This window comes from Oncorhynchus nerka, linkage group LG3 (genome assembly GCF_034236695.1).
Source record: "Oncorhynchus nerka isolate Pitt River linkage group LG3, Oner_Uvic_2.0, whole genome shotgun sequence".
In the NCBI taxonomy this organism is placed as follows: Eukaryota; Metazoa; Chordata; class Actinopteri; order Salmoniformes; family Salmonidae; genus Oncorhynchus; species Oncorhynchus nerka.
The window spans coordinates 45759547-45786642 of NC_088398.1; the positions used below are offsets into that span (position 1 = coordinate 45759547).

At 41.7% G+C, this 27096-nt stretch overlaps 1 protein-coding gene across 2 annotated transcripts; it reads left to right on the forward strand.

The window, feature by feature from the left end:
- The first annotated feature begins 279 nt into the window (after window positions 1–279).
- itga6a (integrin, alpha 6a) lies at window positions 280–26617 on the forward strand. 2 transcript variants are annotated; one of them, XM_029633699.2, is made up of 26 exons: window positions 280–716; window positions 13912–14039; window positions 14191–14270; window positions 14615–14876; window positions 15205–15336; window positions 15827–16040; window positions 16163–16356; window positions 16443–16537; window positions 16631–16758; window positions 16850–16939; window positions 17056–17117; window positions 18991–19160; window positions 19267–19410; window positions 19581–19696; window positions 19822–19981; window positions 20065–20151; window positions 20256–20335; window positions 20428–20505; window positions 20608–20710; window positions 20829–21005; window positions 21140–21235; window positions 21323–21439; window positions 21547–21645; window positions 21756–21881; window positions 22105–22233; window positions 25074–25161. In XM_029633699.2, exons 1-25 carry the CDS (start codon window positions 535–537, stop codon window positions 22204–22206), a joined length of 3222 nt encoding a protein of 1073 aa, XP_029489559.2. In that variant the 5' UTR covers window positions 280–534; the 3' UTR covers window positions 22207–22233; window positions 25074–25161. The 2 variants fall into 2 exon arrangements, with proteins under 2 accessions (XP_029489559.2, XP_029489552.2); XM_029633692.2 differs by lacking the exon at window positions 22105–22233 and having other exon boundaries at window positions 310–716; window positions 25074–26617.
- Window positions 26618–27096: the final 479 nt, after the last annotated feature.

Here is a 27096-nt window from a genome sequence, read left to right on the forward strand (position 1 = left end):
CTAATAAACCTTAAATGGAAACTGGAATGAATGACGACTACTGAATGGCCATTGCAGGGCAAATCTAAATAAAATCAAAACCCAGAAAACTGTTGTGGGGATTTGCAAGGTGACGTAAGTAAAAGGCGGAGGGCAGCAGAGGAGTGTCACTAGTCAACACAGCCACAAATGGCTAAACCCCGTTTATTTCTGCAATTTCTCTTCTTAAAATGTGATTTAAACATAACCCTAACCTTAACTTTTAATCGTAACCACACTGCTAATTCTAAACCTAACTCTAACCTTAAATTAAAAGCAAAAAGCTGTTTTTTGTTTGTTTTCAAGAATGATTACCATAGCCAATTTAGACTTTGTCGATGTGTTAACTAGTGACAACCAAACAGAGGAAGGAGGGGCGCTGTACTACACGAACTTTATCCATAACCCCGGGAAAACAACAGAACCATTCAGCAGAGAATCCTGAGCGAGGTGTAGTGGAACGTGGAGACAGCGGCACAACATTGGACTATAGTGGTACCATTTGCTCCTAGCGCAATGGTTCTCCCAATAAGATATTTTCCAATTCATGTGGCACTTTTTTGTTTGCTAGAATGGACTCCCATATCAGCCTTCAACCTGGATACCTTGAATGTCCTGAGGAAAGACGGGGAACCGGGCAGTTTATTTGGATTCTCTCTAGCCATGCACCGGCAACTTATTCCTTCAGATAAGAGAATGTAAGTTTAGTTTTTTGTTGTTGTTGATATTGTTGTTGAATTAGTTATGTAACATTTATTAGGCATACACTTCGTGTGGGTAGGTTAGGCTAATTATTGTGCGTCTCCGGTCTCCATTTTACAGTAACGTTAGTTGGAGCGTTCATCACTTGATGTATGGTAGCAGGTCCATTGACCAAATTCCGGTTGGACCGTTTTCTTGTCAAGGGAGGAGAATATTGTGCATTTAAAACGATTTCCTATTAACGCAACGTTCCACAATTGTTTCGTTATGGAGACAAATTAACTATTTCTATTCGTACATGGTTTTTAAATATTTTAAAGTTAAAAATTTAAACATTTTACTCTATGTTTTGGAGACCTACGTGTTGAATGCGTGTTAATAGGCTAGAAGCACAATGAGTATTTATATTCAGTAGTGCGTGGGTCCAGTCATTGTGTGTTTCAGAATGCCCTTTGACAGGGTCCTTGCTACAAATTAACAATGGAAAACCAGAGGTAACGAGCTTTGTCACTGGAGAAATCATGCATGTTAATGACATTTGTTCAAAAGAAAGTGACTCTATCCCCCAAATGAGAGGTTGAGATGGGGACCTCTGAATATGAATAGGAAATATGTAAGGACATTAAAAAGTGAATACACACGGGATATCATACGTTTTTTTCATAGTATGGGACACTGTATTGCACACCCATATGTTTATTGAAAAGTATATTATCATTGTTATCATTTTAGAAGAATTTTGGTGTCAAGTAACCAACAGCATTACTTCTGCTGTTTTTTAATTCTTACAAATAGATCTGCCAGCAACTCCATTCTTGTGCACTTATTTAATGAGTTCATAACATGGTTATTTATTTGACCTTTATATTATATATAAACCCGAGTTTATAACAAATGGTTGTCATTCTACTAAATAGCAACTCAGGCATCTGCAGTGGTGCAACCATGGTTTTATCTATTCATCTGTAATCCATTCTCTGATAGTTTAGATTCATTCCTCTGAAAAGAGGAATGATTGGTGACCTGATGTAATTGTCCCAACGGAGAGTGGATGAGTGTGGCATGAGTCGGGGTGAATTATTGGTTTAGAACAGGGTGCTAAGGGCAGTGGCCCAGACAGAACACACGGTGTGTGTGCAGTGCACTGTGCACCATTTAAAAACATTGCAGCCATGAACATTGAATATATTTAGATAAAGAACAATCCATGAAGTCTAACTTTATCAAATAAATATGTATTTTAACTATGGTCAGCAATGCTTTATTACCGAAAGAGCAAAATATTTTGACATACCTGACATTCAATAATGATTAGTAATGGTAATGATAGATAGGATGGCCACCATCCGTGTGTAACCTGTGATTCATTTCATTTAGCAAACCCTGAGGTGCCAGGAAAGTTAGGGGTGAGTGCAATGATCCAGTGCGGGACAAAACCATGCCTCACAGGTGTGTGTTCCAGCTACCCACCAGAAGAACAGAGCAGGGGGATGGGCTCTGCTGCATGTCATATCCACACACATACTGTAGCCAGGGTGAGCTTAGCTGAGCTCCAACAAGCAAGCACACATTTGGTGGCAGCCAGAGGGCACTTGCTGCAGTACATTAGAGATGCAAAGGCCCAGTCTGCAATGCACTGATAACAACATTTTGGCCAGGATTCCTTAGATCACTCAGATTGCCCTTCTTTTGCTTAGATCCTCACTTAGATCCTGCTTTGAGGAATGCAACGTGAACCTCTTCAGGTACGGCAGTTCTTGGTATCACTATTAACACATTTACTACATGTTTATCACCTACAACACCAGAGATTTTTAGGTTAAGCAATATGGACCCACAGTTAAATTATTATAATTAGCATATACAGTAGGAGGATGCAGTTAAGCATAACCATAGTGTCATTTGAAAGGGAACACGCGTGAGGTTAAGTGCTTTGAATAAAGGTTAGAATAAGACAGTTAAAATGCTCATCTTAGACAAAATCATGCCTTTGTGCCCATAAATGGATAGGGAGTGGAAACAGATGAACAACACAACTTTTAAAATGTTTTTTAATGCTATTTTCAAAGCACATTTTCACCGTAATGGCTGCTGTAAATGACTAGTTAAAAAAAGTTGAATGTCCTACTTGTATGTTAATGTTTTACAAGTGTGTGTATCTCTCTGCTTGTCCAAGAAATAAGTTCAAGAGAAGCCTGCTGATGGCCCAAAGCAGCAGTCTCTAAAATATATAGTGAATTTCATGGTATTTGTTGGACAAACAGAAGCTTGGTATTTCTCAGGAGCCTGGCAGTTGGCTGTGTCCCAGTCAATTTCAAAGGGAAGCTAGAGTTCCTTGGTTGGGTAGAGAGAGAGAGCCACTGATTTATTAACAACGATAGAAGAGCTCAAGTCTTGGTGCTTTGAAAAGCCACACACATTGGGATCAGATTTACGAAGCAATGTCATTTCGGAAGAATAACAATTCAAACAAAAAGTCAAGTCAATGTTAGGAGAATGACAAACATTCTAGTAAGTCTGTCCCTGTCTTCTACAGAACTCAAATGAAGGCTAAGAAGACGTGTGGAAAATGAACCATTTGCCTTTATGACAGTTTTCCCTCCCTGTTCGGTTCTTGTCCTTGGTTGGTTGTTACAAAGAAGATAGTATCATAAAAACAATGTGTAGGCCTATCCGTTTTAGGTCATTGAGACCAGAAGGGAAACACAGTGTCTTGTAAACATTTGGTCTGTTATCAGTGCTTTACTTGAATTGAAATAGGTGCCGGTACTCATTTTGGGTGCCGGTACAGTTTGTCTTTAGGTGCAGGAGCTCCACAATACTTTTGATGTAATATTCTAGGAACAGGAGCTCAAGCAGTAGAACATTTGAGATACCGGTACTCAGCTCTGGTGAGCTCCTGCCCAAGTCAAGAACTGGCTGTGATCTCAAATTTAAATCCTCACGTGACCTTAGATAATGAACAAACCAAGTGAAAGCACAGTTGATCACAAAGATAGTTAATGTGTAGCCCTGGCTAACAGCTGTGATGCTCATTAACCCGCTATGTCTTTACACAGCACAGAAAACCAAATGTCAACGCAAATATTTGTGAAACCAATCGACAATTGACTCTATTTATATTTTCCCCCACCTAGAGCATCTGATATTCAGTCAGTCGCGGTAATGGAAATGCAAATCTGGCCAAATTATCAGCAACATTTATTTGGGAACATGAATTAATTAATAATGTTTGCAACTCATTTATTGGCTATTGCTTGTACTGAGTGACCACTTCCTTTTTAGTACATTGGGGCTTGGAACACTTTTTTAAAAGGAGCATATAGTCTATTATGATGAGCTGGCCATACTTATTGGAGCAGCGGGTGTGTCTATATAACAGACTAATATCCTCACTGTCTGAACTCAACTCAACCAAAGTGATTAACTCACTTACCCTTCCTCTCTAGTTAGATAACCTTCGGTGTCTAGCACCGATTGTGTTAAACTGATTTGAACTCAAAACAACCTCAAGCCCTTCAGGGTCTTATTGCCAATGTCTCTGTGCACTGCAACTCCCCAATGGTTGCATTGAAAGCACAACCTCGTTTTAAGTGTGATACACTAAAGTATTTTCCTTCCTTCTAATTATGTAGTTTCCTGTGGAGTGGAAGTGATAAGTAGAGATCTACCCTTTTCCATTTGACACTGTATATTAAATCAAATCAAATCAAATCAAATTTATTTATATAGCCCTTTGTACATCAGCTGATATCTCAAAGTGCTGTACAGAAACCCAGCCTAAAACCCCAAACAGCAAACAATGCAGGTGTAAAAGCACGGTGGCTAGGAAAAACTCCCTAGAAAGGCCAAAACCTAGGAAGAAATGGTTAGGGCAAGAAATGGAAGATATTAGGGCTCCCAAGTGGCGCAGAGGTCTAAGGCACTGCATTTCAGTGCAAAGGGCGTCACTACAGACACCCTGGTTCAAATACAACATTGTTAATGTTGTAAATGACTATTGTAGCTGGAACCGGCTGTTTTTTAATGGAATATCTACATAGGCGTACAGGGGCCCATTATCAGCAACCATCACTTCTGTGTTCCAATGGCACGTTGTGTTAGCTAATCCAAGTGTATCATTTTAAAGGCTAATTGATCATTAGAAAACCCTTTTGCAATTATGTTAGCACAGCTGAAAACTGTTGTGCTGATTAAAGAAACAATAAAACTGGCCTTCTTTAGACTAGATGTGTAACGGCATTCAGAGGTGGAAGAAGGAGAGGACCAAAGCGCAGTGTGGTTAGTGTTCATCTTTGTAATAAGAAACTGAACACTTCAAAAATAGATAACAACAAAGTGACAACCGAAACAGTTCTATCTGGTGCAGACACACAACGACTGAAAATAACCACCCACAAAACACAAAGAAAAACAGGCTACCTAAATATGGTTCTCAATCAGGGACAACGATTGACAGCTGCCTCTGATTGAGAACCATATCAGGCCAAACACAGAAATAGAAAATCATAGAAAAACTAAAATAGACAACCCACCCAACTCACGCCCTGACCATACTAAAACAAAAGACAAAACAAAGGAACTGAGGTCAGAACGTGACAGTACCTCCCCCCAAAGGTGCGGACTCCGGCCGCAAAACCTAAACCTATAGGGGAGGGTCTGGGTGGGTGTCTGTCCGCGGTGGTGGCTCTGGCGCGGGACGTGGACCACACTTCCCACAGTTTTTGCCCGCCTCCTCAACCGCCCCATGGCCTCTTACGAGCGGCGACCCTCGCCGCCGACCTCCGACTGGGGACCCTAGCCATGGGTCCCGAATGGACGGGAGATTCCGGCAGTGCCGGACAGGCGGGAGATTCCAGCAGCGCCGGACAGGCGGGAGACTCCGGCAGTGCCGGACAGGCGGGAGACTCCGGCAGCTCCGGAGTGAAGGGCGATTCTGGCATCGCCGGCGTGACAGGCAGCTCTGGCAGCTCCTGGCTGACTGACGGCTCTGGCAGCTCCTGGCTGACTGACGGCTCTGGCAGCTCCTGGCTGACTGGCAGCTCCTGGCTGACTGACGGCTCAGGATAGACCGGCGGCTCTGGCGGCTCAGGACAGACCGGCGGCTCTGGCGGCTTAGGACAGACTGGCGGCTCAGGATAGACTGGCGGCTCTGGCGGCTCAGGACAGACTGGCGGCTCAGGACAGACTGGCGGCTCTGGCGGCTCAGGACAGACTGGCAGCTCAGGACAGACAGGCGACTCAGGCAGCTCAGGACAGACGGGAGACTCTGGCAGCTCAGGACAGACGGGAGACTCTGGCAGCGCTGGAGAGGAGGGAGACTCTGGCAGCGCTTGAGAGGAGGGAGACTGGCAGCGCTGGAGAGGAGGGAGCACTTGTAGGCAGAAGACGGAAACTGAAACTCGTCAGTCTATTCTTGTTCTGAGAAATGAATGCTATTCCATACGAGAAATTGCCAAGAAACTGAAGATCTCTTTAACTGTCCAGTCCTCAACTGGCAACTTCATTAAATAGTCCCCGCAAAACACCAGTCTTAACGTCAACAGTGAAGAAGCAACTCCGGGATGCTGGCCTTCTAGGCAGAGTTCCTCTGTCCAGTGTCTGTGCTCTTTTGCCCATCTTAATATTTTATTTTTATTGGCCAGTCTGAGATATGGCTTTTTCTTTGCAACTCTGCCTAGAAGGCCAGCATCCCGGAGTCAAGTCTTCACTGTTGATGTTGAGAATAGAGGTCGAACGATTATGATTTTTCAATGCCAATACCAATACCGATTATTGGAGGACCAAAAAAAGCCGATATCGATTAATCAGACGGTTTTTATATATATATTTGTAATAATGACAATTACAACAATAATGAATGAACAATGAACACTTTTATTTTAACTTAATATAATACATAAATAAAATCTATTTAGTCTCAAATAAATAATGAAACATGTTCAATTTAGTTTAAATAATGCAAAAACACAGTGTTGGAGAAGAAAGTAAACGTGCAATATGTGCCATGTAAAAAAGCTAACGTTTAAGCTCCTTGCTCAGAACATGAGAACATATGAATGCTGGTGGTTCAATATTCCCAGTTAAGAAGTTTTAGGTTGAAGTTATTATAGGAATTTTGACGAGTAGACTATTTCTCTATACCATTTGTATTTCATATATCTTTTTTTGTTGTTGTTGAATTTTTGCCCCCTTTTTCGTGGTATCCAATTGTTAGTAGTTACTATATTGTCTCATCGCTACGACTCCCGTACGGGCTCAGGAGAGACGAAGGTCGAAAGCCATGCGTCCTCCGAAACGCAACCCAACCAAGCCACATTGTTTCTTAACACAGCGTGCATGTGTCAGAGGAAACACTGTGCACCTGGCGACCTTGGTTAGCACGCACTGTGCCCGGCCCGCCACAGGAGTCGCTGGTGCGCGATGAGACAAGGATATCCATACCGGCCAAATCCTCCCTAGGCCAATTGTGTGTCGCCTCACGGACCTCCCGGTCACGGCCGGCTGCGACAGAGCCTGGGCGCGAAACCAGAGTCTCTGGTAGCACAGCTAGCGCTGCGATGCAGTGCCCTAGACCACTGCGCCACCCAGGAGGCCCGTATTTCATATATCTTTGACTATTGGATTTCTTATAGGCACTTTAGTATTGCCAGCCTAATCTCGGGAGTTGATTGGCATGAAGAGCGCTGTGCATCAAGCATTGCTAAGAGCTGCTGGCATACACAGTAAAGTGCTGTTTGAATGAATGCCTACGTGCCTGCTGCTACCTACCGCTTCTCAGTCAGACTGCTTTATCAAATATCAAATCATAGACTTAATTATAATATAATAAACACAGAAATGCGAGCCTTAGGTCATTAATATGGTCAAATCCGGAAACTATAATTTCTAAAACAAAACGTTTATTCTTTCAGTGGAATACGGAACCGTTCCATATTTTATTGAACGGGTGGCAACCCTAAGTCTAAATATTGCTGTTACATTGCACAAGCTTCAATGTCATGTTATAATTATGTAAACTTCTGGCAAATTATTTTGAAACGAGCCAGGCGGCCCAAAATGTTGCAGTGAAAGCAAGAGAAGTGACGCAATTTACCTAGTTAATATTGCCTGCTAACATGAATTTCTTTTAACTAAATATGCAGGTTTAAAAATATTGTGTATTGATTTTAAGAAAGGCATTGATGTTCATGGTTAGGTACATTTGTGCAAAGATTGTGCTTTTTTCGGGAATGCGCTTTTGTTAAATCATCACCCGTTTGGCGAAGTTGAAGTAGGCTGTGATTCGATGATAAATTAACAGGCACCACATTGATTATATGCAACTCAGGACAAGCTAGTTAACCTAGTAATATCATCAACAATGTGTAGTTAACTAGTGATTATGTGAAGATTGATGTTTTTTTACAAGATAAGGTTAATGCTAGCTAGCAACTTACCGTGGCTCCTTGCAGCCACAAGGTCCTTTTGACGTTGCACTCGTGCAACAGGTGGTCAGCCTGCTACGCAGTTTCCTCGTGGATTGCAATGTTATCGGCCATAATCGGCGTCCAAAAAGGTCGATTTACAGATTGTTATGAAAACTTGAGATCGGCCCTAATAAATCGGCCAATGCTAAGTAATCGGTCGACTTCTAGTTGAGACTGGTGTTTTGCGGGTACTATTTAATGAAGTTGCCAATTGAGGACTTGAGAGGCGTCTGTTTCTCAAACTAGACACTCTAATGTACTTGTCCTCTTTCTCAGTTGTGCACCGGGGCCTCCCACTCCTCTTTCTATTCTGGTTAGAGCGAGTTTGCACTGATCTGTGAAGGGAGTAGTACACAGCGTTGTACGAGATCTTCAGTTTCTTGGCAATTTCTCGCATGGAATAGCCTTCATTTCTCCGAACAAGAATAGACTGACGAGTTTCAGAAGAAAGTGCTTTGTTTCTAGACATTTTGAGCCTGTAATCGAACCCACAAATGCTGATGCTCCAGATACTCAACTAGTCTAAAGAAGGCCAGTTTTATTGCTTATTTAATCAGCAGAACAGTTTTCAGCTGTGCTAACATAATTGCAAAATGGTTTTCTAGTGATCAATTAGCCTTTTAAAATGATAAACTTAGATTAGCTAACACAACGTGCCATTGGAACACAGGAGTGATGGTTGCTGATAATGGGCCTCTATACGCTTATGTAGATATTCCATAAAGAATCTGCCGTTTTACAGCTACAATAGTCATTTACAACATTAACAATGTCTACACTGTATTTCTGATCGATTTGATGTTATTTTAATGGACAATAAAGGTGCTTTTCTTTAAAAAACAAGGACATTTCTAAGTGACCCCAAACTTTTGAAAGGTAGTGTATATATTGAACATGTTAATGCATCCTTTTCAAAACAATGAATTGGATACCTCTGTGAATAGCTATGTACGTCGATGATTTGGTTAGGATATCTCCACAGTGAAACCAGAGAAAAGGCCATTGAATTGTACATGCCAGGCCATCTGTGCACATGTAACCCAATAGACCGCTTGCAGCAGTTTTCTCTCAGACAAGACACTCAAAACCAACTAGAAATTGTGGCTTTTCTTGGATCACACTGTACAGCAGTATGTATATGAACTCTTTGCACCACATCTAACAGGGGTTTTGTTCCTATCTGAGCTTTCACTGAGCAGGATCTCTGCTTAAATCCAGCACGCCTAATTCTTGTAATGGCCTGGCTGATATAACAAGCCAACTCCAGGCCAGTGCCAAGTGTTGGTGTGGGTAAACGGACACAGTTAGAACAGCTGCAGGGGTCCTGGGGACTGTGAGTGCGTGGTGGTGGGGGCAGCGTCACACATGTGAACAAAGGATGCACCCATAATTTGGTCACCACTATTCATTTCCTGTTAGTCTGTAACCAACCATTCTGATGGTTGATCTGCCATGCTTTGACATGGTCTCTGTTTTGGCTTTCTTTGCTCTTCCTTATTGTCTTTTAGACTTCTTGACGGGGATAGGGATATGGCTTCCCATGTATGCTTTTATTTACCTGTGGTAGTTATGCTGACTTGATACTATAACCTGGATGTTTTCTGTTTTAGGGAAACAGGGGCAGTAGATTTGCAATGTTTTTTTTTTTTATGTGTCCGAAAATGTCTCATTTCCCGCAAATGTAACTTGTTGGCAGTTCGCTACGAAGAAGGTAGCTTAGCGGTAGCTTATATCACATCACAGTGTTCCCATTACTTCTATAGGGCATTGAGATCTATGAAGACCAGAGGGAAGAAAGTTTCAGAAGCTCCAAGTAGCAGTTTTGACTTTTTGGTTCAAATTGCTTAGTCATTCCGAATGAGTTTATCTACATCAGAAGCTGTTTAGTAGTCAATATGACAGGGTGGATAAGGTGCTTGTCCATAAGTCATCAGAAATTAGCAGCTTGTTTACATGTGTGCACCAGACTTTGGATGCAAAGGCTGAAGTGTTGCATGTTAATGTCAATATTACTCTTCAGTGATTTGCCGAATTCTACAACTATCACTGAGGAGCCATGCTGAAAACCTTTTCTTGCAGATACAAATCCCTATCTCTGTGTTACTATCTCTGTGTTACTATCTCTGCATTGATGTGTTGTTTCCCACCTAATATAGCTCTACACTCTGGGGAAAAAAAGGTTATATCTAGAATCAAAAATGGTTCTTCGCTTGTCCCCATAGGAGAACCTTTCGAAGAACCCTTTTTGGTTCCATATAGAACCCTTTTGGTTCTACCCGGAACCAAAAAGACTTATCCTATGTGGATAGCCGCAGAAACCTTTTGGAACCTTTTTTTCTACAGGTGTATGGGGTTGTTTTCTCCAGGGTTAGGTGAAAGTGTGATGTGCAAGAGTAACATTACAATAAATAAATTGTGATTCTGAAAGCCCTCAACTATATACATTCTAACTGTGCCTAACACTGAAGCTCAGCTGCACTGTGAAATTGTAGTTACGATCTTTGTATTGACTAAGCTCTTATTTGCATTTCACTGGCTGTTGATAGAAGGGAGGGGACAGAATTTGGGCTTCTATCTTCCTCTTTCCCAACAGGCTTCCTCTTGGGAGTTCTTGTTTGTTAATTGGAGGTCTATGACTCTATCCAATGAATCAATAGGGGGTTTACGGAAGAGCCTGTGGAATCATGTGGAGTGGAGGAAGAGGGTGAAGAGGATTCCCTGACCCCCTTTGAGGAAATTCTTACAATGTTTCCATTGGATTCACACTGTGGTCCACGATCACCCAAATGTGTTCTCCACTAGATCGGTCCCTAAGCAGTTGAACAGAGGACTTGTACTGTATGGACTGTAATACATTTCCCTAATTGCATTACAAAACGACTTCCTCTAGTTAATATGCAATAGGCCTATGCAATATTTTCTCCCAGAGTGAGCCGTTCTCATATTAATGCTTCTGCTCACGTTTTTCTCAGTGCTCCCCGGTATGGGCTGTGGCTCTCACTCACTGTCCAGGCTGGAAAATGTGACCCAGAGTGGTCCTGCTGAGGGGTTTCTCTCACTGTGGTTGTTCAACAATGCGCAAGCTGCCTGTGTGTTTCCCTCTATAGTGTTAGTCTAACAGGAACACTTTTTTCATTTAGTGAAGTGCAAGTACAGCCAATTCCTAAAAGCCCTGCTAAGATATTACTTGAAATGTTTCATTCCAATATCTCATTCAGTCACAGGTCTTATAAAGCATTGTGCATAAATATATGGGCTCCTGAGTGGGCAGCAGTCTAAGGCACTGAATCTCATAACTACACACACCCTGGTTTGATTCCAGGCTGTATCACAACCGGCCGTGATTGGGAGGCCCACAGGGCGGCGCACAATTGGCCCAGCGTGGTTAGGGTTTGGCCGGTGTAGGCCGAATTTGTTCTTAACTGACTTGCCCAGTTAAATAAGTAAATACAAATGTAAATGGCTCTACAAATTATTCAAGCCTTTAACGTATTCACACAGGCCTATTGTCCCCCGGCGGTTGTTAGGATTCTCTGAGGGGCTGGGGGATGATTTGGATAAGTTGTTGTCAGTGAGCTAATGTTGTACAGGACAATCACATTATTGAATATGTTGCAAATTAGATTGTTGCTCTGCCTATTGCTCATTGTATTGCACAATAGTCTACTCTACTACATACAGTTGAAGTTTACATACACTTAGGTTGGAGTCATTGAAACTTGTTTTTCAACCACTCCACAAATTTCTTGTTAACAAACCATAGTTTTGGCAAGTCGGTTAGGACATCTACTTTGTGCATGACCCAAGTAATTTGACCAACAATTGTTTACAGACAGATTATTTCACTTATAATTCACTGTATCACAATTCCAGTGGGTCAGAAGTTTACATACACTAAGTTGACTGTGCCTTTAAACAGCTTGGAAAATGCCAAAAAATGATGTCAGGGCTTTAGAAGCTTCTGATAGGCTAATTGACATCATTTGAGTCAATTGGAGGTGTGTACCTGTGGATGAATTTCAAGGCATACCTTCAAACTCAGCGCCTCTTTGCTTGACATTGTGGAGAAATCAAAAGAAATCAGTCAAGTCCTCATAAAAAAAATTGTAGACCTCCACAAGTCTGGTTCATCCTTGGGAGCAATTTCCAAACGACTGAAGGTACGACGTTCATCTGTACAAACAATAGTACACAAGTATAAATACCATGGGACCACACAGCCGTCATACCGCTCAGAAAGGAGACGCGTTCTGTCTCCTAGAGAGGAACGTACTTTGGTGTGAAAAGTGCAAATCAATCCCAGAACAACAGCAAAGGACCTTGTGAAGATACTGGTGGAAACAGGTACAAAAGCATCTAAATCCACAGTGAAACGAGTCCTATATCGACATAACCTGAAAGGCCGCTCAGCAAGGAAGAAGCCACTGCTCCAAAACCGCCATAAAAAAGCCAGACAACGGTTTGCAACTGCATATGGGGGCAAAGATCGTACTTTTTGGATAAATGTCTTCTGGTCTGATGAAACAAAAATAGAACTGTTTGGCCATAATGACCATCGTTATGTTTGGAGGAAAAAGGGGGATGCTTTCAAGCCGAAGAATACCATCCCAACCGTGTAGCACGGAGGTGGCAGCATCATGTTGTGGGGTGCTTTGCTGCAGGAGGGACTAGTGCACTTCACAAAATAGATGGCATCACGAGGCAGGGAAATTATGTGAATGTATTGAGGCAACATGTCAAGACATCAGTCAGGAAGTTAAAGCTTGGTCGCAAATGGGTCTTTCAAATGGACAATGACCCCAAGCATACTTCCAAAGTTGTGTCAAAATGGCTTAAGGACAACAGTCAAGGTATTTGAGTTGCCATCACAAAGCCCTGACCTCAATCCTATAGAAAATTTGTGGGCAGAACTGAAAAAGCATGTGCAAGCAAGGAGGCCTACAAACCTGACTCAATTACACCAGCTCTGTCAGGAGGAATGGGCCACAATTCACCAAACTTATTGTGGGACACTTGTGGAAGGCTACCCAAAACGTTTGACCCAAGTTAAACAATTTAAAGGCACTGCTACCAAATACTAATTGAGTGTATGTAAACTTCTGACCCACTGGGAATATGATGAAAGAAATACAAGCTGAAATAAATCATTCTCTCTACTATTATTCTGACATTTCACATCCTTAAAATAAAGTGGTGATCTTAACTGACCTAAGACAAGGAATTTTTTACAATGATTAAATGTCAGGAATTGTGAAAAACTGACTTTAAATGTATTTGGCTAAGGTGTATGTAAACCTCCGACTAAATAGATCATGAGAATCTCTTTTTTTTTGTTCCTAGCCACCAAAATAATTATTTTGAGGACTGACAGCCAGTTGATATACAAATTGTTTGTATTTGTGTCTCAAAGGGCATGTTCCCAATTATTTTAAAACGCTTGAGACAGTATTATGAATGCTGGACGTTTGTCTGGCAATTTGTATAGGCACACAGTAATGGACATGTGTTTGCCAGTTTGACATGGTTTCTGTTATTCAGTGCAGTCCTGGGTACTAAATTGACTGCATCTAATCCTATGTCTAAAAATGGTCAGTATGAATTATTGAATAGAACAGCTGCAGTATAGGATTACCAAACATCTCTGACATCTGCTATTGTCACAGTACATTAATCTACAGACCATACATATCTTAAAGATACAGTCATTGGATTTTTCTTACAGACTGTTGATTGGAGCACCAAGAGCCAAAGCTCTGGCCAACCAGAGAGCCAACATAACCGGAGGCCTGTACAGTTGTGACATCACCACAGAATCCGATGACTGTGATCGCATCGATTTTGACAATGAAGGTGAGGTGTTACTCATATCTGTTTCTCTCTCCTACACAACATATGAATTAACACGATGCTTTATTATTCACAATATACTGTAATTGTAATAAATGATTCTAAAGCAAGAATAAAAAATAACATCCTGATTCCTTCTGATGAATTTCCACAGAGGATGTGAGAGTTGAGAACAAGGAGAACCAGTGGATGGGGGTGACAGTTAACAGCCAGGGCCCCGGGGGGAAGATTGTGGTAAGTCAGTGTCCGAGGATATACTGGTTGGTTTCCTGACCAGGTTCATTTTGCTTTGTATATCTCACATGTGGAACTTCGCATTAGATCTGCAGTATTCATTAGCTGAGGATCTGTCTTACTTGGTGGATGTTAACCTGATTTCATTATACCCTGATGAAGACAGCTTGTCTGTCAAAACGTTGGTTATTTAGGTTGTTCAATTATTGCATCGGAGCTCCTAGAGTGTGCGGCTCTCTTTTTCTTTTTCAAGTGTTCTACTCCGCTAGCCAGCATCTCGCCTAAACAGGTGTGCGTTTCTCTCGCCTCCAGATTAACCTGATTCCACTGTCTTGTCATTGCAGACCTGTGCTCATCGCTACCAGAGACGTCTGTTTGTGGACACTGCTCAGGAGTCCCGTGACATCACAGGCCGCTGCTACGTCCTGAGTCAGGACCTCACTATTGATACGTCCTCTGATGAAGACGGAGGGAACTGGAAGTTCTGTGAGGGACGTGCCAGAGGCCATGAGAGGTTTGGCTCATGCCAGCAGGGTCTGGCTGCCACGTTCACCAAGGACTACCATTACGTGGTGTTTGGAGCGCCTGGCGCCTACAACTGGAAAGGTAGGAGTCTGTTCATAAGGCAAGAACTTAAGTTGTAGTTGCCAAACCTATTTACTTTGAAAATGGGTGTTCAATGTTTTGATTTGAATGTCAGCTGAATGAACCATGTAGTAATTGTGACTTACATTGCCCTCTAGAGGTAAAGAAAGGCATTGCAGCATTCTTCATTTGACATTTCCATACTGTGCTTTAATTGAATTTTTATTTCACTTGTAGAATAAATTCACCCAGTTACATTTAGCTTGTGTCATTATTGTTTTGTTGAGGGTCATATTTAAGCCAGCAGCATTCCATTGACATCTTCACCCCTCACTCTCAACCACTCTAGGCATTGTACGTGTAGAGCAAAAGAACAACACTTTGTTGGAAAAGGGATTTTATGATGACGGACCTTATGAAGTTGGAGATGAGAACCGCTTGGATCCTGACCTGGTGCCTGTGCCTGCTAACAGCTACCTAGGTGGGTACAGTAGGTCTGAACCTTGATTGTGGGAATCATGTGTTTTGTGTGCTTAGGTATCCTGTTCATGACCAGTTTGTCTGCTGCCAACCCTGATCAGTTTGTGTATAAGTCGCCTTCTCTGCAGGTCAGCTTTGAGAGAACTCTAGATGTGACGACCAATACTTACTTAGGTTTGTGACCTTCGAGGTGCCTAAAACATGAACCATTCCATCTCCATGATGGCTAACTAGTGAATGGTTTATAGTGTGAATATTTAGCATGTCATTATTTTAACATAATGCTTGAATGCACTGCAGTTATTATTACTGGTATAATTATGTGTGCATCAACATATGTTTTCTAGGTTGCGTCAAGATAACATGACTAGTATATTTAGTTGTGTTTTTCTTTACTTCCCAAATTCACTCATTTATCCATGAAATATGCATGATCTGTATTATAGGCCGTGTAAGAGATATACCTTGATTCCTGTTATTTTATGTTGCAGGATTTTCCCTTGATTCTGGCTTTAGCATCACCAAGGGGCATGGTCTAACTATTGTGTCTGGAGCACCACGAGCCAATCACTGTGGGGCTGTGGTCCTGTTGCGAAAAGAGAATGAAGCGTCAGCAAGACTCTCCCCAGAGTACATTCTAGAAGGGCCTGGACTGGCATCGTCTTTTGGATATGATGTAGCTGTGGTCGACCTGAATGGAGATGGGTATGTCACACAAGTTCACTTCTACTTTTCCAGTTGTGGCTTATCCATACATTATGTAATCAAACCTACATGGATATTGTAAGTTATGATTCCATTTTTTGTGTGTTTTTTTTGCATCCCAGGTGGCAGGATATTGTTGTGGGAGCCCCTCAGTTCTTCATGAAAGAGGGAGACATTGGAGGAGCTGTTTATGTCTACATCAACCAGGCAGGAAAGTGGGCCAAGATCACCCCAATCCGCCTCAATGGAACCAAAGACTCAATGTTTGGGCTGGCAGTGGAGAACATCGGTGACATCAATCAGGACTCCTATCAAGGTGGGAACCTGGCATCTGTTCTTGTTTCTGGCCTTTTCTGTGCTTTTTCCACCAAATCACATAGCTAAACGGCTTCTCTTTTACAGACATTGCTGTTGGAGCGCCCTACGCTGACGCTGGTGCAGGAAAAGTGTACATTTACCATGGTTCTGCTAATGGAATCAACACCATGCCTGCACAGGTGGGTTTTGCAGTATTTTATTGGTTCTGAATGTCCTTGTTGACATAGTGAAATGACATCTCTGCTGCATCCTATTTTCATTTGTCATTTCAGATCCTTGAGGGAAAGCCCAACAACATCAGATTATTTGGATATTCTCTGGCTGGGAACATGGACTTAGATAAGAATTCCTATCCTGATATAGCCATTGGGTCACTCTCAGATACAGTACTCGTTTACAGGTGATGATCTTGTTAGGCTATCTATATAGCAGTCTAGTTTTGACCTCACAAATTCATTTCAAGATAACACATAAGAATTTTTTTTGTTTAGGGCAAGGCCAATTATTAGTATCAAGAAGGATGTCAAAATTACTCCGAAGGAAATTGACTTCACAAAGAAAACCTGTGGCAACAGTATCTGGTAAGGTGTTGATGGGATTTGATGACTACTCATGTTTGAAAATATGTCTGACATCTTTATACTTCTGTACATTTGTTTGCTAATTCAATTGAATGACATCCATTTGTTGTCTATAGCTTGACCGTGGAAGCATGCTTCACCTATAAAGCAAACCCTGCATCCTACAGCCCAAAACTAAGTAAGCAAAGCTTCTCTCTCTCCAGTAACCCCACCCCAATTGGGATCATTTGTCGTAGTCCCGAAATTACTGAATCCATTTGTCCTTACATAATACATACTGTTCAAATCAAATCAAATTTATTTATATAGCCCTTCGTACATCAGCTGATATCTCAAAGTGCTGTACAGAAACCCAGCCTAAAACCCCAAACAGCAAGCAATGCAGGTGTAGAAGCACGGTGGCTAGGAAAAACTCTCTAGAAAGGCCAAAACCTAGGATGAAACCTAGAGAGGAACCAGGCTATGTGGGGTGGCCAGTCCTCTTCTGGCTGTGCCGGGTGGAGATTATAACAGAACATGGCCAAGATGTTCAAATGTTTATAAATGACCAGCATGGTCGAATAATAATAAGGCAGAACAGTTGAAACTGGAGCAGCAGCACGGCCAGGTAGACTGGGGACAGCAAGGAGTCATCATGTCAGGTAGTCCTGGGGCATGGTCCTAGGGCTCAGGTCCTCCGAGAGAGAGAAAGAAAGAGAGAAGGAGAGAATTAGAGAACGCACACTTAGATTCACACAGGACACCGAATAGGACAGGAGAAGTACTCCAGATTTAACAAACTGATCCTAGCCCCCCGACACATAAACTACTGCAGCATAAATACTGGAGGCTGAGACAGGAGGGGTCAGGAGACACTGTGGCCCCATCCGAGGACACCCCCGGACAGGGCCAAACAGGAAGGATATAACCCCACCCACTTTGCCAAAGCACAGCCCCCACACCACTAGAGGGATATCTTCAACCACCAACTTACCATCCTGAGACAAGGCTGAGTATAGCCCACAAAGATCTCCGCCATGGCACAACCCAAGGGGGGCGCCAACCCAGACAGGATGACCACATCAGTGAATCAACCCACCCAGGTGACGCACCCCCCCACAGGGACGGCATGAGAGAGCCCCAGTAAGCCAGTGACTCAGCCCCCGTAACAGGGTAGAGGCAGAGAATCCCAGTGGAAAGAGGGGAATCGGCCAGGCAGAGACAGCAAGGGCGGTTCGTTGCTCCAGAGCCTTTCCGTTCACCTTCCCACTCCTGGGCCAGACTACACTCAATCATATGACCCACTGAAGAGATGAGTCTTCAGTAAAGACTTAAAGGTTGAGACCGAGTTTGCGTCTCTGACATGGGTAGGCAGACCGTTCCATAAAAATGGAGCTCTATAGGAGAAAGCCCTGCCTTCAGCTGTTTGCTTAGAAATTCTAGGGACAATTAGGAGGCCTGCGTCTTGTGACCGTAGCGTACGTGTAGGTATGTACGGCAGGACCAAATCAGAGAGATAGGTAGGAGCAAGCCCATGTAATGCTTTGTAGGTTAGCAGTAAGACCTTGAAATCAGCTCTTGCTTTGACAGGAAGCCAGTGTAGAGAGGCTAGCACTGGAGTAATACGATCAAATTTTTTGGTTCTAGTCCGGATTCTAGCAGCCGTATTTAGCACTAACTGAAGTTTATTTAGTGCTTTATCCGGGTAGCCGGAAAGTAGAGCATTGCAGTAGTCTAACCTAGAAGTGACAAAAGCATGGGTTAATTTTTCTGCATCATTTTTGGACAGAAAGTTTCTGATTTTTGCAATGTTACGTAGATGGAAAAAAGCTGTCCTTGGAATGGTCTCGATATGTTCTTCAAAAGAGAGATCAGGGTCCAGAGTAACGCCGAGGTCCTTCACAGTTTTATTTGAGAAGACTGTACAACCATTAAGATTAATTGTCAGATTCAACAGAAGATCTCTTTGTTTCTTGGGATCTAGAACAAGCATCTCTGTTTTGTCTGAGTTTAAAAGTAGAAAGTTTGCAGCCATCCACTTACTTATGTTGTTCTGGAATGTTTCCTTACAGCTATCCGCTATGCATTTGAGGCTGAAGCAGATCGCAGGAAGCAAGGGCTGATCTCTAGGGTCCTGTTTCTGAACAAGTCTCGCACCGACCAGGACTTCCAGTCCACCGGATTTCTGGACCTCAGGGGACAAAACAAAAGAGCGTGTACCAAGACAAAAATCAGACTGCAGGTACAGTATTTGGTCTTCGTCTAAACCCTCTTGAGATTTTAGAATAACACCTAGAATGTGGCGAGGGAGACGGTGTACTCATCATGGTTGTGTTCTCTGTCTGTAGGATAACATTAGGGACAAGCTGCGTGGTATTCCCATTGAGGTGTCAGTGGGAATCCAGGGTACCAAGCGTCAGAAGAGGCAGAACGCTCTCCCCCAGCTTGTGCCTATTCTTGACAACTCCCAGCCAAGCAAGGTCATCACTGAGGTAATCATACTGCTTCAGAGCTGAGAGAGGATCTCCATGTCCCCATTGTTGCATATACTTCCCGATGCCATTGAATGTCTCAGGGCGAATGGAATTCAGTAAAGTTTAGAATGGACTTACTGTCAGTTGCATTAAAAATACGCTTTTTTATGTATTGTGCTTCACTACAGGTTAACTTCTTAAAGGAAGGATGTGGAAATGATAATATTTGCCAGAGTAATTTACAACTGGAGTACAGATTCTGCTCCAAAGAGCCCAACCAAGAGGTATTCCCTCCATTACAGATGTGAGTATGAACAAACATTCTTAGTGTATATACATTCTGGGATGTTCATGCTAAGATTTGGAAAAAGAAAACCATGAATCTGAGGAAGAGGTATAAGGCAATGTTTTGTTTTTGTTTTTATCCAGGCAGAATGGGCTACCAGTGATCTCCCTCAGTGATCAGAAGGACATAGCTCTGGAGGTGACAGTGAAGAACAGAAATGGGGATGATGCGCATGAGGCTAAGCTGGTGGGGATGTTCCCTAATGCTCTCTCATTCTCCGGCTTTCGCTCTCAGAAAACTACGGTAAGTGGAGGGACACTGGATTATTTCAGCATAGATTTGCTATCAGTCAAGTAACAACATTGTAATGGGCTCTTGTTCTCCAGAGGGATAAACCGGTGCTTTGTTTAGCCAATCAGAATGGCTCCCAGACAGAGTGTGAACTGGGGAATCCATTCAAAAGAGATTCAGAGGTAGGCTATGAAGTAGTTTTCTTTACAGTATTTTTCTTATTCTGTCATTGTGTGGCTCACTCATGGTGAAGGTTATTTCATATTTGGATGCAACGTGTTTCCAGGTTACTTTCTACATAATCTTGAGCACTGCTGGTATCTCTCTCAATACCACAGAAATCGACATTGACCTTGAGCTTCAAACGTAAGTAGCACTATAGTTTTCGCACAAACGTGACTGATGACTGACTTGGTGGCCTTGTAAAACACTTTTTTGTGTCATTTCTCTTCTTTCAGGACCAGTACACAGGAAAGAACAGGCAGTCTGAAAGCAAGGGCAAAAGTAGTGATTGAGATGTTACTTTCTGTTGCAGGGTAAGTATTCAAACATTGGCACTTTTTGACTACTGCATCAATTAGTTTTGAAAGCTATTGTGAGCAATGTGGTCCTCTAACATGTGGTTTGTTTATCAACAGAGTTGCGAGACCTTCCCAGGTGTATTTTGGGGGCGATGTGCAAGGAGAGAGCGCCATCAAGACAGAAGAGGAGATCGGCAGTTTGATTGATTATGAATTTAGGGTAATTATCGTTATCTGCTTATCTCACTGAGTTTCTCAATATATCTTGATCTGAGGTTAGAGGACTGTGATGAGGACTGATCTGAGGACTGTGATGTTGAAAATGGTAATACCTCCAGATAATCAATTTGGGTAAGCCGTTGAAGTCCTTTGGCACAGCCTCGTTGAACATTCAGTGGCCCAAAGAGAATGTGGATGGGAAGTGGCTGTTATATCTGGTTAAGATCAGCATCACTGGCCTGGAAGAGGTCCTCTGCTCCCCAGAAACTGAGATCAACTCTCTCAAACACATTCAGGTAATACTTTCCTAATGCAGTTTCACTGTACTCTATGCATTTTTGTAGAAGCAAAAAATGTCCAGAAATGAGGTTTTAAAACACTTAATGAAATTCTAGTTTGAAATACTAACTTCTGATGTTTGTTTTTTTAGGAGTCTAGCACATCTAGGAAAAAGCGTGAAGCTGGAGGCAAAACATCTGGAGGCAAAATCTCTTTGGTATCAGACCAAAGAAAGCACAAGATTTTGGTAAACACACTTTCATTTGCATTTAAAAAAATATATTTGATCAATAATTACAGCTAGGTTGTCTGACAAAAAGTATTTTCCTCTCAGATGTGTGGCAATGGCTATGACTCTAGATGTGTGGTGATCAAGTGCCCTCTACTGGGCTTGGACAGTAGTGCAGTGATTTCTCTAAGGTCCCGTCTGTGGAATGCTACCTTCCTTGAGGTGAGAAACAACATGTCTGTTGCTATTTGCTTTTCAAAATAGTCCTAAATAGCCGATACGATTGATTCGGACATTCTCTAACATTGAAAACCTTTATTTTGAAACAGAATTACGCGTCTTTGAACTATCTTGATATAATTGTGAAAGCTTCCATCAGCCTTGATGCTCCTGCAAAGAATATGGTTCTCAGGAATGCTGAGACTCAGGTGAGTTGCACAGTCCACTCACACAATGACTCCTTCACTGATCAATACAACTAAGAGTTTCTATGTAACAAATCAAAATAAACATACGGTTTCTTCTTGTGCCCATGCAGGTGAGAGTCACAGTGTTTCCGGAGAAGGCAGTAGCCCAGTTTGGTGGAGTCCCATGGTGGATCATCCTCGTGGCTGTCCTGGCTGGTATTCTGATGTTGGCGTTGCTAGTGTTTCTACTCTGGAAGGTAAGGACAGTCTAGCTGCAACACATTTACTAATATATTCACTGTGTTGTACTCTGCTATTAGTAGACGCATGTAACAGTGAATCATTATTCATTCAGGTGGTAATCATAACATACAGTGATTAGAACGTATCTTTCTGATAAAATTGATTTTATTCACACTTGCGGTGTTACAGTATATTTCCATTCTCATATTGATTCTCATCACCCTTGCTCTCCTTAAGTGTGGTTTCTTCAAGAGAGCCCCACAGTATGATACAGCGTATCACAAGGCACAGATCCATGTTCAGCCCTCTGACAAAGAGGAACTCACTACTGAGGCATAGTGCCTGATCTCTGCACTCAGACCTGGGGTAAAATGGACATTGCAGTCAGCATGGAGTGTGGGCTTAACAAAGACTAACTCACTTTGGCTTTAAAGGAAATGCTTACTTCCGAAGCTACTTCCGAACGTCTCGTGTGAAAATATTTGAATGGACACACTCCCATACTCCCTAAGTGAATGCACTTTATGTATCTAGTCCCCCCCATTTGAAGGTGTCATAAGTATTGGACAAATTCGCTTATTATATATTAAGTAGTCAAAAGTTTAGTATTTGGTCCCATATTCCTAGCACGCAATGACTACACCAAGCTTGTGACTCTACAAACTTGTTGGATGCATTTGCAGTTTGTTTTGGTAGTGTTTCGGATTATGTTGTGCCCAATAGAAACGAATGGTAAATAATGTATTATATCATTTTGGAGTCACATTTATTGTCAATAAGAATAGAATATGTTTCTGAACACTTCTACATTAATTTGAACGCCACCATGATTACGGATAATCATGAATGAATCGTGAATAATGATGAGTGAGAAAGTTACAGATGCACAAAGATCATGCCCCCAAAACAATTTGGTGAGAAAGTTACAGAGGCATAAATATCATACCCCCCAAAAAAAAATGCAAGATATTTATGCCTCTGTAACTTTCTCACTAAAACTTTTGACTAAATTGAATACACGATAAGTGAATTTGTCAAAATACTTATGATACCTTCAAATGGGGGGACTAGATACATAAAGGGATTTTATTTCTAAACTGTAAAACAGATATGAATGAAAACACCCTAAAAGAAAGGGGAAGATCTGTACTGTCACCTCATATAAAACATTTGATCTCAAAACCATAATGATGGAGTGTGACACCAAATTAAAAGTTTTAGCTTCACTGTCCAAATAAATACGTATGGGAGTGTACTATATCTGGTCATTGGAATCGATCTAATTTGAATATGTGCAAAGAGTATGCACTATTCAGATACAGTATCTGTGTGTTTGAATTTGGTCAGCATTTAAAGTTTTTTTCCCCCGAATGAGCAGATATTCGATTTCCCTTCATTTTCAAACCTATTAAACTTTTTATCCCAGCTTCTTTCTTTTTCTAGGTTTCTGCTTTGCCGCCTGGCTGTTTGGAAATGCTATTTTGAATATTACTCTTTCCAAGGGAAGCATGCTTTCTCACAAATCACTCTCTATGCATTGCCTCTGATTTGCCTGAGCATTATATTTTCTAAGTGTTGTATTTATATGTGCAGGTTGATACAAGTCTCATTTATAATAATGTACAGTGGGGCAAAAAAGTATTTAGTCAGCCACCAATTGTGCAAGTTCTCCCACTTAAAAAAGATGAGAGAGGCCTGAGGACTTCAACTGTGACAGACAAAATGAGAAAAAAAATCCAGAAAATCACATTGTAGGATTTTTAATTAATTAATTTGCAAATTATGGTGGAAAATAAGTATTTGGTCACCTACAAACATGCAATATCTCTGGCTCTCACAGACCTGTAACGTCTTCTTTAAGAGGCTCCTCTGTCCTCCACTCATTACCTGTATTAATGGCACCTGTTTGAACTTGTTATCAGTATAAAAGACACCTGTCCACAACCTCAAACAGTCACACTCCAAACTCCACTATGGCCAAGACCAAAGAGCTGTCAAAGGACACCAGAAACAAAATTGTAGACCTGCACCAGGCTGGGAAGACTGAATCTGCAATAGGTAAGCAGCTTGGTTTGAAGAAATCAACTGTGGGAGCAATTATTAGGAAATGGAAGACATTACAAGACCACTGATAATCTCCCTCGATCTGGGGCTCCACGCAAGATCTCACCCCGTGGGGTCAAAATGATCACAAGAACGGTGAGCAAAAATCCCAGAACCACACGGGGGGACCTAGTGAATGACCTGCAGAGAGCTGGGACCAAAGTAACAAAGCCTACCATCAGTAACACACTACGCCGCCAGGGACTCAAATCCTGCTTAAGCCAGTACATGTCCAGGCCCGTCTGAAGTTTGCTAGAGAGCATTTGGATGATCCAGAAGACGATTGGGAGAATGTCATATGGTCAGATGAAACCAAAATATAACTTTTTGGTAAAAACTCAACTCGTCGTGTTTGGAGGACAAAGAATGCTGAGTTGATTCCAAAGAACACCATACCTACTGTGAAGCATGGGGGTGGAATCATCATGCTTTGGGGCTGTTTTTCTGCAAAGGGAGCAGGACGACTAATCCGTGTAAAGGAAAGAATGAATGGGGCCATGTATCGTGAGATTTTGAGTGAAAACCTTCCATCAGCAAGGGCATTGAAGAGGAAACGTGGCTGGGTCTTTCAGCATGACAATGATCCTAAACACACCGCCCGGGCAACGGAGGAGTGGCTTCATAAGAAGCATTTCAAGGTCCTGGAGTGGCCTAGCCAGTCTCCAGATCTCAACCCCATAGAAAATCTTTGGAGGGAGTTGAAAGTCCGTGTTGCCCAGCAACAGCCCCAAAACATCACTGCTCTAAAGGAGATCTGCATGGAGGAATGGGCCAAAATACCAGCAACAGTGTGTGAAAACCATGTGAAGACTTACAGAAAACGTTTGACCTGTCATTGCCAACAAAGGGTATATAACAAAGTATTGAGATAAACTTTTGTTATTGACCAAATATTTATTTTCCACCATAATTTTCAAATAAATTCATTAAAAATCCTACAATGTGATTTTCTGGAGAGAAAAAAATCTAATTTTGTCTGTCATAGTTGAAGTGTACCTATGATGAAAATTACAGGCCTCTCTCATATTTTTAAGTGGGAGAACTTGCACAATTGGTGGCTGACTAAATACTTTTTTGCCCCGCTGTATATTTTCTCTTGCCAGTGTGGATTTTTCAAACGCTCAAAACATGATGACAGCGTTCCAAGATACCATGCCGTACGGATTAAGAAGGGGGCTTGTCAGTTTAAGGACGGAAAAGCCAAGCTGGATTCCTTTGAGAAAAAGCAGTGGATGACAAGCTGGAATGAGAACGAGAGCTACTCATGAGACACTTGACTGTTGGATACGGTCAGATACAATAATCTCCTATTTTTCTAAACATCCAATGACTGCATTTGGGAAGCAAACTACAAAAGAAACGTTTTCTATTCTCCCCAAGGACTCTCAGATGAAAATCTATCCTGGGTCGCATCTGAGGAAATTAGAAGCATCGCGTCTTACATTTGGGTAGAAAAAGGAAATTGGGACTTTGAAATCCATTATCTGCCACTGATACAGTTTTTGATGACATGATGAATTGAGTTTCAATCTCCAATGTTTAGCTGTAGATAATCTTTCTGCTGTGTTGTATAATCCCTGCAATGAATTGACTGGAACATTCTGTATGTTTTGTATATATTTAAATACTTTAGCACACTGTATATTTATTTTTGTCATTATCTGTATAAAAAAAAACAGATATGCATTGGCCAAAGTCTTTTTACATTTTTTTTATCCCAAGTTACTTTTCAGTATAATAAGTTAGGGTAAATGGTACTGCTGATTTTCTAGTGCTGCACAGACTTAAAAGTAGCTACAGGTATTATGTGAATAATATTGTAATTGGGACTCATTCTTTGCACTTGATTATTAAAAAAAGATATGTCATTTCTACACAAGTCAAACAGGTACAAAGTTTATGCAATGCCTCTTAATTCCCAAATTAGAAAAGAATAGCACCTTTATGAATATTTCTAAGACAGTTATGTCAGTTATGAGTTTGAGATATTTAACTGATTCCCACCAAACCTCTGTTTATCCAATACAGTGGCCCCTGTCAAAGCCATTTCATATATGCAAATACTGTACTGGGTGATACTTCAGTAGCATGCAGCTGGGACAACTGGAGTTCGAAAGAAGCAGTAAAATGCAGTTTATTGTTTCGCTAATTTTATTTGAGCATTCCTGAGTAAGAAGGAAGGCACTCAGTAATGGTATTTGTTATGTGTGTCTTGAAGGTTGAGATGCCACCTGACATAATAATCATAATACAAACCCCCAAAATGCCGACTTTGGAAAGTGATCTTCTTGATGAATGCTGTCTGTAGGCCTAACAGACTTAATTTAATATGGAAGCTATTCAAAGGGTAATTGCTGTGGAATAGTGATCAATGAGAAGCATTAGGTGCTTTCACACTGCACCTTAGCTCAGGGTTAACAAATGTTTATTTGAACACCGACTAAGCTAGCCCAGGGCCAGTCTAGCCTGGGGCTAAGAACAATGCAGTGTGAAAAGGCCTATTTAGTACTATGCCTACCTAAAACATGCTTTGAAAAAAATAATAATGTAAGTCTCATCACTGGCTCTTCATTCATTCCTCTAGTCAGATGTTTTGAATACTGTGTTTTGTGACAAATTGCAATAAAAAGAGAATAAATGGCTCAAAGTTTTTGTTTTGTTTTTGTGAAATGTGTTTTTTGCATACTTTAGTCTCCCTGAGACAACCTCAGAATGGGGTGAAAGCCAGTGTCTACCATTTTCAACAGCAACCCTGGAGCATAAGGTTTAACTGCTTTGCTCAACGGCACGTCGACTGATTTTTTACCTTGTCGACTTGGGATTCGAACTAGCGACATTTCGGCTACTGGCCCAACACTCTTTATGTGCTTGTTTTGATTAAATAAATGCTTAAAAAGTATATAGACTAAGGAAACAGGCACTTCTGAATCTACTAAAGGGCCATGTGTGACGTCAAGGACCCTGAACCAAAGAGGAAGCTCACTCTTAGGGTGTACTTTAACACTAGGCTGACCTGGGCAGAACACATTGAGAGAGTGGTGGGAAAGTAATGAGCTAAATGTCGAATCTTCCATTCCTCTCAAAAATTTTAGAGAAGGCTGTTGCGCAGCAACTCACTGCCTTCCT

Bases quoted from the DNA above. Each gene is read 5' to 3' on its own strand.
- itga6a (XM_029633692.2), top strand. From the start codon at position 535: ATGGTTCTCCCAATAAGATATTTTCCAATTCATGTGGCACTTTTTTGT. The intron at 14,877-15,204 runs GTAGGAGTCTGT...CAACCACTCTAG, and splicing joins TGGCGCCTACAACTGGAAAG to GCATTGTACGTGTAGAGCAA. The intron at 20,152-20,255 runs GTAGGCTATGAA...ACGTGTTTCCAG, and splicing joins CATTCAAAAGAGATTCAGAG to GTTACTTTCTACATAATCTT.